At 41.7% G+C, this 12,985-nt stretch overlaps 1 protein-coding gene across 6 annotated transcripts in view; it reads left to right on the top strand.

The window, feature by feature from the left end:
- Positions 1–12,985, top strand: part of ADGRF1 (adhesion G protein-coupled receptor F1) — a 44,682-nt gene that overhangs the window by 15,040 nt on the left and 16,657 nt on the right. For 4 of the 6 annotated variants that reach the window (XM_061398364.1, XM_061398362.1, XM_061398363.1 and 1 more), the window contains 6 exons: positions 122–250; positions 1,652–1,709; positions 4,543–4,692; positions 6,045–6,218; positions 10,348–10,448; positions 11,281–11,339. In XM_061398364.1, the coding sequence (XP_061254348.1) occupies positions 122–250; positions 1,652–1,709; positions 4,543–4,692; positions 6,045–6,218; positions 10,348–10,448; positions 11,281–11,339 (671 nt within the window). The remainder of the gene's footprint in view (positions 1–121; positions 251–1,651; positions 1,710–4,542; positions 4,693–6,044; positions 6,219–10,347; positions 10,449–11,280; positions 11,340–12,985) is intronic. The other 2 variants (XM_061398365.1, XM_061398366.1) reach the window with 2 other exon arrangements.

The raw sequence follows: 12,985 nt of genomic DNA, 5'->3' as shown, positions 1-12,985 counted from the left end.
CAGTTGCAAAGTGAAGCAAGTCAAGATTTGCTCCCCACCCCCACCCCCACCAATGCACTTTAAAATTTTGGTTTGAATGACTTGTCTTCATGTCTCATCCTTGCATGGCACACACGTCTAGTCACAGACTGTGACTCCAGCTGTTTGTGTCCTGTCCAGGACTAGGAGGGACCAGCAGAAGATGAGATTTCTTCCTCTCTGGCTCTTCTCCTTCCTCACGATCACCGAGGGCCGAGATGGCTTCCTAGAGGTTAGCTGGTGTATGTCCTGTTTTCCTTTCTGTCTTTCTGCCACTATGAGTTCCCATCACTCTCCAGGCAACTGAAATGACATAATTTCATAGACTTGGAATCAGAAGTGCTGGGTTCTTGTCTCAACATTACCTGCCTTAGTTGTGTGGCCTTAGACGAGTCATTTTATCTCCTGGAGCTTAGATGACTTGACAGCAAAACCAGCATCTTGGACTGAGCCATCCTAGAGATGACATCTAACTCAGCACATCCTCTCCTATGGCCTCTTTGATGGAGAAAAAGCATATAAATCCACATTAATCGAGGTTAGCAATCCTTGGACTCTTCCCTATTCTCACTTTGTTTTTTTTCCAATAGTCATTTTAAAAATAAGAAGTCGTCTATTTTTAAAATTTACTTATTTGGCCATGTCAAGTTTTAATTGCAGCTCACAGGCTTAGCTGCCATGCTGCAGGTGGGATCTTAAATCTTCAAGCAGGGATAGAACCTGTGTTCCCCACATTAGAAGACGGCTTTGTAACTGCTGGACTACCAGGGAAGTTCCCATTTTTTTAAATTGAAGTAATAATTTACATATTTTAGTTTAGCTAACATAGTTAATTTACAATTGTGTTAGATTCAGGTATACAGCAAAGTGATTGAGTTGTTTAGTTGCTAAGTCATCTCCAACTCTTTTGCGACTCGATAGACTGTAGCCTGCCGGATTCCTCTGTCCATGGGATTTTCCAGGCAAGAATATAGTGACCCGGTAGACTGTAGCCCACCAGGCTCCTCTGTCCATGGGATTTCCCAGGCAAGAATACTGGAGTGGGTTGCTATTTCCTTCTGCAGGAGTTCTTCCCAATCCAGGGATCGAACCCATGGCTCTTGCATTGCAGGCAGATTCTTTACCACTGAGGCACCAGGAAAGCCCAATATATACACATATGTATTCTTTTTCAGACTCTTTTCCATTATAGGTGATTATAAGACATCGAGTATAGTTCCCTGTCCTGTACACCCCTTGCCACAGCCCAGAAAGATCCACAGGACCTGCCTCCCTAGAGATACTCTCTGACCTCACTTCTGCCCCCTCCCCCACAGCACATAGCTACTCTGGCCTTCACGTGCCAGGCATGTTCTTATCCCGTGGCCTTTGCACGTGCTGTTCCCTCCTCTTGGAAAGTTCTTTCTTGGAGATCCTCACTTTCCCACCTCCTTCAGATCTGTGCTCAAAAGGTGTCTCAGCCATGTCTTGTCTTGTACCCACTCACCATCTCGCTAGGTTTTAGATACATAATTTTAATTTATCTGGGAAATCCAACAACATGAAATACAGCATGTTGTATGAAACAGCTTTATGAAATACAACATGACAAACCCTTGTTGTAATTCTTTTTTTTTTTTTTTCTTTTTAACAGAGGGATGAAGGCATCAAAACAAAACAAGAACTCATTGTGAATAAGGAAAAGCCTCTAGGTAAGACTCTTAGACTGGAAGCATACACTGGAACCAGGAGTGATAGTAAAGGTATTAGTCACCCAATCATGTCTGACTCTTTTAGACCCAAGGACTGTAGCCTGCCAGGCTCCTCCGTCCATGGAATTCTGCAGGCAAGAATACTGAAGTGGGTAGCCATTCCCTTCTCCAGGGGTTCTTCCTGACCCAGGGATCAAACCCAGGCTTCCTGCACTGCAGTCAGATTCTTTACCCTCTGAGTCACTGGAGCCAGGAGAGCAGGGTTTAAGTCCTAGGAGTGCTTCTGATGGGTTGTATGATCTTGGGCATGTCGTTATATACCTCAAATCTGTAGAATGATAATAATAGTAATTCCTTGTGAGGATGAAATAATATAATAGAGGCATAGTATCCTACCCCGTGCCCAGCCAGTAACTGCCCATATTCTTCCTTTCCTTCCTCATCTTGATCCCAATAATGTAATTAAAGGCACAGACTTCAATCTAGAAATGAGTCGTGGTCTGAAATTTGATTTGTAAGTGTGGTGTCTCAAGCATTGTGTATATTTCCCCATGGAAGCAATACACACAGATGGTTGTTAGATTCCTGGGTCAGACCACTAAAGCTTTATTACGGTGCAGTAAATCTTTCACCCCAATCCATCTGGGCCTCCCTCGTAGTTCAGTCGGTAAAGAATCTGCCTGCAGTGCAGGAGACCCGGGTTTGATTCCTGGGTTGGGAGGATCCCTTGGAGAAGGAAATGGAAACCCACTCCAGTATTCTTGCCTGGAGAATCCCATGGACAGAGGAGCCTGGCGGGCTATACAGTCCATGGGGTCGCAAAAGTCGGACACTATTTAGCGACTGAACGATGACAGTAAATTTGCCACCTGACAATATATTCACAGGGCCATAGACCTTCCCACATTGTAGCAAGGCCATAATTCTTTGGGAAAATGAAATCAGAATTTCAACTTGGAATGCTGTAAAATGGTAAATGCACACATACACATTGAACTGCTGCAAATGCCAGGCACTATTTTAGGTGTGTTAGATGAATTAAATTCCCACACGGATCCTATCAGTTAGGTTCAATCACCATCTTTATTTTAGAGAGTGTGAAACTGACACAGCCCAGGGAGGGGCGGGGGCAGGTGGAGGCTTGATTCAACCCCAGTCCGTGTGGTTCCAGAACAAGAAGCATTAACCCCTGACAGTGTGGCCAGGGTCAGCCTTTCCGCAGTTTCCCACCTCTTACCTGTCTGAGCCATGGGAGTGGATATCTCCTTAGCCCTCATCACTGGGGGTAATTCCCAAGGCTGGGATAGAGTTTCCGGCCTGAAGGAGACAGGGGAGAGGTGAGTAGGTGGCAACCGTGACAGACAGGAGTCTCCTGTTAATGTCCCAGGACAGGCTGCAACCTCTGGATTTCCTTCCAAGAAGCCTAGGGATTTTCCTCTGTGTGTGTCAGTCACTTCAGTCATGTCCCACTCTTTGCCATCCTGTGGACCATAGCCCACCAGGCACCTCTGTCCATGGGATTCTCCAGGCAAGAACACTGGAATGGGTTGTCATGCCCTCCTTGCCTAGGGATTGATTCAGCTGCTTTTCTTCCCTATAAATCTTCCAACTCCCCAGGGCAGTTTCATAGGAGCCCTCTCCATCTCATCTGTGCCCAGAGAAAGCAGGGTGGTGTCCTGAGAAATCTACAGGATTCTTAGAGGTTTCTTTGTCAATGGCAATGAAATGAAACTCGGGGGAAAAAGATACTCATCTTTTGCCTCTTTGTCTCTGAAGTCCTTGACATTCTCAGTCTGGGGTCCACAGAGGATATTAAGACCCCACAGAATTTGATACCAAATTTCATGTGAATGTGTCTAAGTAAATTCTGGGTGGGGTTCCTCTTCTCTCCCAGTGCAAAGCACCTAATGGCCTCTCCTTAAGGAAACGAGAAGTGCTGCTCAGAAACGATAAGGTGGAGGTGAGAGTGCGTTAAGGTTCAAGTAAGGTTTGCTTTGTTTTTTACTTTGGCATTTCATCTCAGTATCAAACTCAGCTAACTAGTGGAACATTTGTGCATAAGAGGGAAAGGCTCTTTGGAGAGAAAAGAGGGGACTGGGGGTTTTATTTATTTATTTATTTTTTAAAGATTTTTCTGGTGTGAATCATTTTTAAAGTCTTTATTGAATTTGCAATATTACTTCTTTTATTTAATTTCAAATTTATTTTTATTAATTGAAGGATGACTACTTTACAGAATTGTGTTGGTTTCTGTGAAACATCAACATGAGTCAGCCATAGGTATACATATTATTGCTTTTTTTTGGTTTTCTGGCCTGAAGGCATGTGGGATCTCAGCTCCCTGACCAGGGATTGAAACCACGCCTCCTGCATTGGAAAGCGAAGTCTTAACCACTGGACCACCAGAGAAGTCTGAACTGGGGGTTTAGTATCAGAGATGCTTTCAGAAGACCAGAACTGAGGGAGCAGGAGGGGAGAGTGCCTAAGACTTCCTCACCTCTTTTCCCTTCAGTCTTGACCCTGAAGCTTGACTCTAGATGTGACCTGAGAAGTAGGGACAATCAGGACATCGGAGCTGAGCTGGATTGGAGAGCACGGAGCAGCTAATCTGGCAGAAGTCAGAGAAGAGATGTGTCTTGGGCCTGTGTGGGCAGTCTGCATGCTTTACTCTGGAGGTTTATTTTCAGTCCATGACTGGATGAGCGGAAGTGAATACCAAGCAGCGTCCACGAGCCCCACGCTGAACCTGACCTCTCTTCTGCCCTCACTTGCTCTGCAGTATCTCCCTCCCAGCCCGAGAAAGGATGCCTCTGACTGTCTCTCTTTTTCCTAGGCTCAATCCAGGAATATGAGCTGCTGCTTCAGGTGCACTATCGAAATTCCAAGGAGAAAAGAGAGCTGAAGGAATTTCTGAAGTTCTGTGCGCTTTCCTCATTTTTCTTACCTGAGCCAGTGAAGATAATCAGAGCAAAGGCCACCACGTGTGAGTCCATCTCTGTTGACTGGGACTAGAAATGGGGAATATGATGCCTGAGTCGGGTAGAGCTTAGGCTATCCTGTGGAATCCGTCACCCCTACAATAGCTATGACTGAAAAGAATGTTGTTGCTATTGTTTAGTTGCTAAGTTGTGTCCAACTCTTTGTGACCCATGGATGTCACCTGCCAGGCTCCTCTGTCCATGGAATTCTCCAGGCAAGAATACTGGAGTGGGTTGCCATTTCCTTCTTCAGGGGATCTTTCTGACCCAGGGATGGAACTCGCATCTCCTGCTTGGCAGGAGGATTCTTTACCACTGAGCCACCTGGGAAGCCCCACTAACAACCACCACAGTGGGGTTAGGAGAAATTAAGAAATTTTATAAAACAAAAGTTCTCAGGGTGTGGTACCCAGACTGGTGGTAGCAGCAACAGAGAATGTAAAAAAAATGCAAATCCCAGACTTTGCCTCCTAAACTTTGAAATGAGACCCCTCGCAGAAAATTCTGTTGCATGATCAAGTTAGAGAACCACTTCCTGGGCACAGTTGTGTGTAATTTCACAACAGTGTCTGGTGACTTGGCCCCAGGGTTTTGTTTTTGTTTTTGGGTTTTTTTTTTTTGGTCTGTTAAAAAGGAAGGATTTTTGGTGGGAGTTTTAGGTCAAATAGAAACATACAGGATTGGTTAATAGAATTTTTCCTTATGACTCTCAACAGAAAGGTCCCTCTGTCTTTGCCATATGGCTAACAGGGACTTTGGGGGAGTGATGCTAGGCTGATGAGAGCCTCCAATAAGACAGTGGACAAATACCTTCTAGAATCCTTCAAATAACTCTCAGGTTGACAAACCTTCTTCTGCTTCTTTCTCCATTCAAAGGGTATCAATGAACATACATCCTTCTTTTGGATGCTAGTAGCTCAAATGGTAAAGAATCTGTCTGAAATATGGGAGACCTGGGTTTGATCCCTGGGTTGAGAAGATTCCCCTGGGGAAGGGAACAGCTACTCACTCCAGTATTCTTGCCTGGAGAATTCCATGGACAGAGGAACCTGGGGGCTACAGTCTACGGGGTTGAGAAGAGTCAGACATGACTGAGAGACTAACCCTTTCACTTTCACTTTCCAAGATACTTGATTGTTGTTCGCTGGATTTCTGATCCAACCTCAGTATCTATTGAGCAGGATGCTTCCTTAACTTTAAACATGCTTGTTTCCATTTTGGTTTCATTCTTCTAGCTTTTGGAGAGAGATACCTCTAGCTTTTGATTCAGATTCGGTGTCAAAGCCAAGGATGAGAACTCAGCTATAGCCCGTTTATGAAAAAGGCCCGGTAAGACCAAGCTCTGTTTTTCCTGCAGACTGTGGCTACCAGAACAGGGCCCTGCGCTGTACCTGTGAAGACAGCTACTCCTGGTTTCCTCCCCAGTGCCTCGATCCCCAGAACTGCTCCCTTCTCAAGGCAGGATCACCCCAGACCTGTGACTGTCATTCCAGCAACCTCACCCAGAGCGTCTATTTCTGTGAGAGAACAAGTAAGCATCTACGGATACCCAGAGGGGAGCCAGGGCGCCTCCTGCCTCCACATGTGACAGAGAGAAAAAGGACTCTTAGCTCTGCACCCCGATGTTTCTCTTTGCCTTCCAGAGGAGAGCTAGTGTTTACAGGGAGATGGAAAGGCAGAGATGACATGCCATGTTAGGCTTGGCTGGACACACTGAGAAATTTGGAAGTGCAGAAAATTCAGATATGCAAGTTGGTGTTTGGGTGCCAGTTTATCCTGGAGGTACATCTAGTTCACCTCAACAATTCTATGATTCTTCTGAAATTTAGGGAGATTCCTTGGGAACAGCCTGAGTAAATAATGTTTTCTTTCCACTTCTTGGGCCAACATCAATTTCCAGAAAATAAAAATTCAGAGGGATAAAACAGGGAGGGTTATCTAGTAATTATAGTGAAAGAAATGCTCTAAATTGCCAACAAATACATGTACTGGATGAATTGCCAAAACTAAACGGAAGTTGAAAGTCTAGCTTAGGAAACCAGTGGATGCTGAGGGAGCTACTGCCAGCTTAGGTTGATGTTCAGTGTATGATAAGGTGACCCAGATGATATGGGCCCCCAACAGACTGAATAACTTTAGGAAATGTCCCCAGTGACTAGTCCAGTTGTCTTGAAGCCCCAGAGTTTGGTAAAGTGGAGCAGAGAGTAAAGGAGGACCTGAAATAGCCCAGCTTCCCTGGGTATCCCGTGGTCCCTTTCTCAGGACCACAGCAATTCAGGTTAAGGCGATGCTTATTTATTTACTTTTTTATTTTTAAAACTGTATTGAAATACAGTTGATTTACAATGTTGTGTTTAATTTCTGCTATACAGCAAAGAGATTCAGATACACACACACACACACACACACACACGTATGCATCTGTGCATGCCAAGTTGCTTCAGTTGTGTTTGACTCTTTGCAGCCCAATGGACTGTAGCCCGCCAGGCTCCTCTGTCCATGGGATTCTCCAGGCAAGAATACTGGAGTGGGTTGCTATGCCCTCCTCCGGAGGATCTTCCCAGCCCAAAGAGTGAACCCATGTTTCTTATGTCTCCTGCATTGGCAGGAGTGTTCTTTACCACTAGCACCACCTGGGAAGTCCATATACATATGTATATGTATATATACATGTATTCTTTCAATATTCTTTTCCATTATGGTTTATCAAAGGATATTGGATATAGTTCCCCGTGCTATACAGTAGGACCTATTGATTATCTATCCTATATATCATACTTTGCATCTATTAATCCCAAATGACCAATCCTTTCCTCCCCAAATAACATGTAATTATTAAGCACCATCTTTATACCCAGATCTGGAGCAAATTCTGGGAGGTCACTATAAGGCATTTCTCTTGCTGTTGATGCATTAGCAAGCTGCTTGGGTAGGCCAGATTGTTAACACATGTAAAAAGACAATGTCATATTTTCAATAGATTTTGATGGAATCCTACTCTTTGAAAAGTGGTCCATTTCTGATCCATCTTTGGAGGAATACAAGCATGAATCAGAAAGGGATTACATTCACAAGGGTCTTTCCCAAATAGAGTAGGAATGTATATACATGAGGTGTGTTCACAGATAGATGTGTAGATGAAAAGGCTGGAAGGGAGGTATGGATAAAGTACTGTAGGAATTTAAAGGAGGGAAAGACTCTTTTCATATGGGACCTAGGGAAGGCCTTGCAAAAGAGGTGCATTTAACCAAGTCCTGAATGAAAGACACAGGATTTGTCCATCCAGAGGTAAGGAATAGCCTGTCCCAGAGCAGAAAGGCACCAGTGATAGGTAAGCAAGGGTTAAGTTGGAATTAGCAAATAGTGATTTTTAAAAAAGTTTTTTTTTTTTAATAGGGACAACGTTTAAGCTCAGTGCCTAAATTGAGATATACTTCATTGCTAGTGGCTGTTGTTTGTAACCACATATGAGTGCTTACTTGCTTACCTGCTTATAAGGTCATCCCCTTCATCAGCTTTACCATTGCAAAGGGGCTTATGTAACTCAATGAAGTCATGACCCATGCCACTGGAGGAGGAAATAGCATCCCACTCCAGTAAAGGAGGAAGGGAAAAATATACCCATCTGAAGCAGAGTTCCAAGGAAGAGCAAGGAGAGATAAGAAAGCCTTCTTAAGTGAACAATGCAAAGAAATAGAGAGAAACAATAGAATGGGAAAGACTTGGGATTGCTTCAAGAAAATTAGAGATATGAAGGGAACATTTCATGCAAAGATGGATACCATAAAGGACAGAAACACTATGGACCTAACAGAAGCAGAGGTGGTAAGAATACAGAGAAGAACTATACCAAAAAGGTCTTAATGACCCAGATAACCATGATGGTGTGATCACTCACCTAGAGCCAGACATCCTGGAGTGTGAAGTCAAGTGGGACTTAAGTACAATCACTATGAACAAAGTTAGTGGAGGTGATAGAATTGCAGCTGAGCTATGTCAAATCCTAAAAGACGATGTTGTTAAAGTGCTACACTCTACATGCCAGCAAATTTGGAAAGTTTAGCAGTGGTTGGAGGACTGGAAAAGGTCAGTTTTCATTCCAATCCCAAAGAAAGGCAATGCCAAAGAATGTTCAAACTACTCTACTATACAATTGCGCTCAGTTCACTTGCAAGCAAAGTAATGCTCAAAATCCTTCAATCTAAGTTTCAGAAGTATGTGAATGGAGAACTTCCAGCTGGAAGTACAAGCTGGATTTTAAAAAGGCAAAGGAACCAGAGATCAAATTGCCAACATCTGTTAGATCATAGAAAAAGCAAGGGAATTTCAGAAAAGCATCTACTTCATTGACTACACTAACCCCTTTGACTGTGTGGATCACAGTACACTGTGGAAAATTCTTAAAGGGATGAGAACATTAGACCACCTTACCTGTCTCCTGAGAAACCTGTATGCAGGTCAAGAATCAACAGCTAGAACAGGACATGGAACAATGGGCTGGTTCAAAATTGGGAAAGGAGCATGTCAAGTCTGTATATTGTCACCATGCTTATTTAACTTTTATTCAGAGTTTATCACATGAAATGCAGGGCTGGATGAGTTACCAGCTGGAATCAAGATTGCCAGGAGAAATATCAACAACCTCAGATATGTAGATGATGCCCTCTTATGGCAGAGAGTGAAGAGGAACTAAACAGTCTCTTGATAAAGGTGAAAGGGGAGAGTGGAAAAGCTAGCTTGAAACTCAGCATTCAAAAAACTAAGTTCATGGCATCTGGTCCCATCACTTTATGGCAAATAGAAAGGGAAAAAGTGGAAACAATGAGAGACTTTATTTTCTTGGGCTCCAAAATCACTGTGGATGGTGACTGCAGCCATGATATTAAAAGATGCTTGCTCCTTGGAAGGAAAGCTATGACAAACTTAGACAGTGTGTTAAAAACTAAAGACATCTCTTTGCTGACAAAGGCCCATAGAGTCAAAGCTAAGTTTTTTCTAGTTGTCATGTACCGATGTGTGATTTGGACCGTAAAGAAGGCTGAGCACCAAAGACTTGAAGCTTTCAAATTGTGTTGCTGGAGGAAACTCTTGAGAGTCCTTTGGACTGCAAGAAGTTCAAACTAATCAATCCTAAGGAATCAACCTTGAACTTTCATTGGACTGATGCTGAAGCTGAAGCTGTAATACTTTGGCCACCTGATGCAAAGAGCTGTCTCATTGGAAAAGTCCCTGAAGCTGAGAAAGATTGAAGGCAAAAGGAGAAGGAGCAGCAGAGGATGAGATGGATAGATAGCACAACTGACTCACTGAACACGAATCTGAGCAAGTTCTAGGAGATAGTGAAGGCCAAGGAAGTCTGAAGTGCTGCAGTCCTTGAAATATCAGAGAGTCAACCATGACTTAGCCACTGAACAACAACAAAAGGTAGTCTTGATTACTGCAATTTCCCATTATGTTCCAAAACCACAAAAGAGAATTATTTTTCTTCCTGTGTTACTTACTTTAGGGGAACATTCATCATAAAAAGAAATTGACCAAAAAAATAAAAATAAAAAAATTGAAGTACCACTGTCAAATAGATAGGCTGAATTAGACCTTTGTAATTTTATGCTATATCCAGTGAGTAATTTTTATCTCTGTAAATTTCTTATTTTCCATAGAGGTTTGGGGTACTTTCAAAATTAATGAGAAATTTACAGAAGACCTTTTGGACTCATCTTCTGCCGTGTACGCCAAATATACCACTGGAATTGAAATGCAGGTAAGCATTTTCCTCATTACATAAGAACTTGTTGGTTAAACATAACTTCAGATGTTTTCTAATTCAACATGTTTATTTAACACATATTCTTTATTCATTTTTCAATTAGTTCTTACCCAGCAGTTAATCACTCTGCCCACAAGGAATATATTTTAAACATATTCTTTCAAGGAGTGTTAAGCAGCTGACCTCTTCTCATTCCTTTAGTGCTTGGTTTTGCTCATTCATTAGGGTATTATTAAATCAAGCCTTATTATTTTCTGATTTTTATTTGTCTAAAGAAAGTTTTCATGATCTGAGTGCAATTGTTAACATTTGGGATTTTTTTTTTTCCTTAAAGAAGCCTCTCTTGTTAGAGGCTAAAGCGAGTACTCTCCAGAATTCTGGACTTCATACCGAAGTCACATAAAACTACCTCTGTCTAGGCTGGTGGTTCACGTGTGGTCGTAACTGAAGACATGCACAAATACTTCACAAGTAGATTCAGTTTAGAAATAAATGGCTTATTTAGGGGAAGGAAAAGATAGGTTTGGGGTGAATTTATTATACTATCTGGCACCAAATTCATCCTCTAATCTAAGCAATTGCTTCTACGTTCTTTATTAGCCACCTCAAGATTAAACTGTATGTGTGTGCACAGGCGTGTGGGTGTCCATTCTCTGCTGTCATTTTAATAGTATTTCTGTAACACACAATTACCTCCTGCCAAGTCTCTTTCCTTTGCTCAGGGCTTCAGTTGGTTTATTTATTGTCTGCATCCATTTTTTTGCTCAAATGTCTTTCTTGTGTGGGGACAAAGATCAACACATTGCCCTTTGCTCTCTTTGTAAAGCTAAAGGAAGCATACAAAGGAATCCAAGGTTTTGAATCCGTTCGAGTCATCCAGTTTCGGTAAGTACCACAGTGGTCTTAGAAGGGCCTCCCCAGAGCCAAGAAGGATGTCTCATGCTGTTTCCAAGTGACCACGACAGAAAATAGGTCAGAACTGGTCTTTGACGTAGGATTCTTACTAAAGCTGGATAAAAGTCTGTGATGCTTGCAAAAGTCTGAAGAAGAAGGCCTATATTCTCACTTAAATGTTTTTGCAAGCATAAATATTAAATGTCATTCTCAAAACTATGGATCAGAAACTAGAATCAGAAACCCAGATGGCAGAGTAGAGCTTGGAAAGAAGCAGGAAGGCATGAATAGGAAGGGGCAAGGAGTGGAGATGAGGCTCGTGGATTGTGAAGGAATGGGTTTGCTCCTGAGCAGAGAGGGTGTAATGTTGTATAACTGGGAGCCAGAAGGGGCTCCTTGGGTAAAATATTAAATTTTTTGTGTAGATATCATTTATGTACCATGCTTCAAAGCCCAGTAGTCATTGTCTACAGCAAATAGAGAGGTATTTAGTAAATTATCCTTTTGTTGATACTTTAATTCAAAAGCTATTTGGTTAGTTATCCATGTGTGTATTGATTACCAGCTATTTATAGTCTGTTAGAGGAAGTAATGACTTAGAGGTCAGAGAATTTAGCTTCTTATTTTTTTTTTCACAGTTAAAGAGTAGTTATAGGAAATTTTCAATAACATTGTTACAAATATACTGTTTTGAACATTATCCTTTAAGTCTTCTCATGTACTTACAAAAAGGATCACATGTATAATATTCTTTAAAATTTAGTTCTAGGAAAAACTCTGCTTCCTTTTTCTTATATCAAGGTCTATATAATTCATGTAACTTCTGCTTCTGACTATGTCGTTATTAAATTCATAGACAAAATTGAAAATCAGTCAACAGTTTTGTATTCAATATTCACATTTTTCTTTTCCTTGGTCCTGGTTTTCTATTTATATTTCTAATTTATGTTCCATCAAATTATCTATTTATCTTACAAATTGTCCTCAATAATTCATAGACAAAATCACAGTAAAAGTGGACTTGTCTATAAAATGCAACTATTTTGGTCTTGCTCTTTACATATATGACCTAAAGTAAATCTTAATCTCTCACTTTCTCTATTTATCTGTCAGACAGAACTATTAATAGCTATGGAATCTGACTGAAGCTCAATTACATAAAATGAAATAATAGGCAGAAAAATACTTTTCAAACACTATAGAAGAGCCATATCAATGAAACGACATTGTGACCATTACAACCTAAAAAGGTATTTGGGTTTATTTATTGTGAGTTCAGTGTAGCTCAATGTTAGTTCAATGAAGTGATTAAGAATTTGACCTTTGGAATAATCTTTGTTTAAATCTAAAAAAAAGAAAAGAAAAAAAAATTGAGCTTCAGAGAGCCAAAGGTTCTTATCCATCAACTAATAACTTTTAAGAAATATTACTTTATTTGGCTACACCAGGTCTAGTGTGGCCCACAGGATCTTTTTAGCTGTGGCGTGGAAACTCTTTGTTGCAGCATATGGGATCTAGTTCCCCAACCAGGGACCAAACGCCAGGCCCCCTACACTGGGAGGCTGGAGTCTTAGCCATCGGACCATCAGGGAAGTCCCCATCAATTAATAATTAATGACCTGACCCAACTTCTCTTT

This window comes from Bos javanicus, chromosome 23 (genome assembly GCF_032452875.1).
Source record: "Bos javanicus breed banteng chromosome 23, ARS-OSU_banteng_1.0, whole genome shotgun sequence".
Taxonomy (NCBI): Eukaryota; Metazoa; Chordata; class Mammalia; order Artiodactyla; family Bovidae; genus Bos; species Bos javanicus.
Note: the sequence above shows the minus strand (reverse complement) of the source record. Positions and strands in the feature narration are given on the sequence as shown.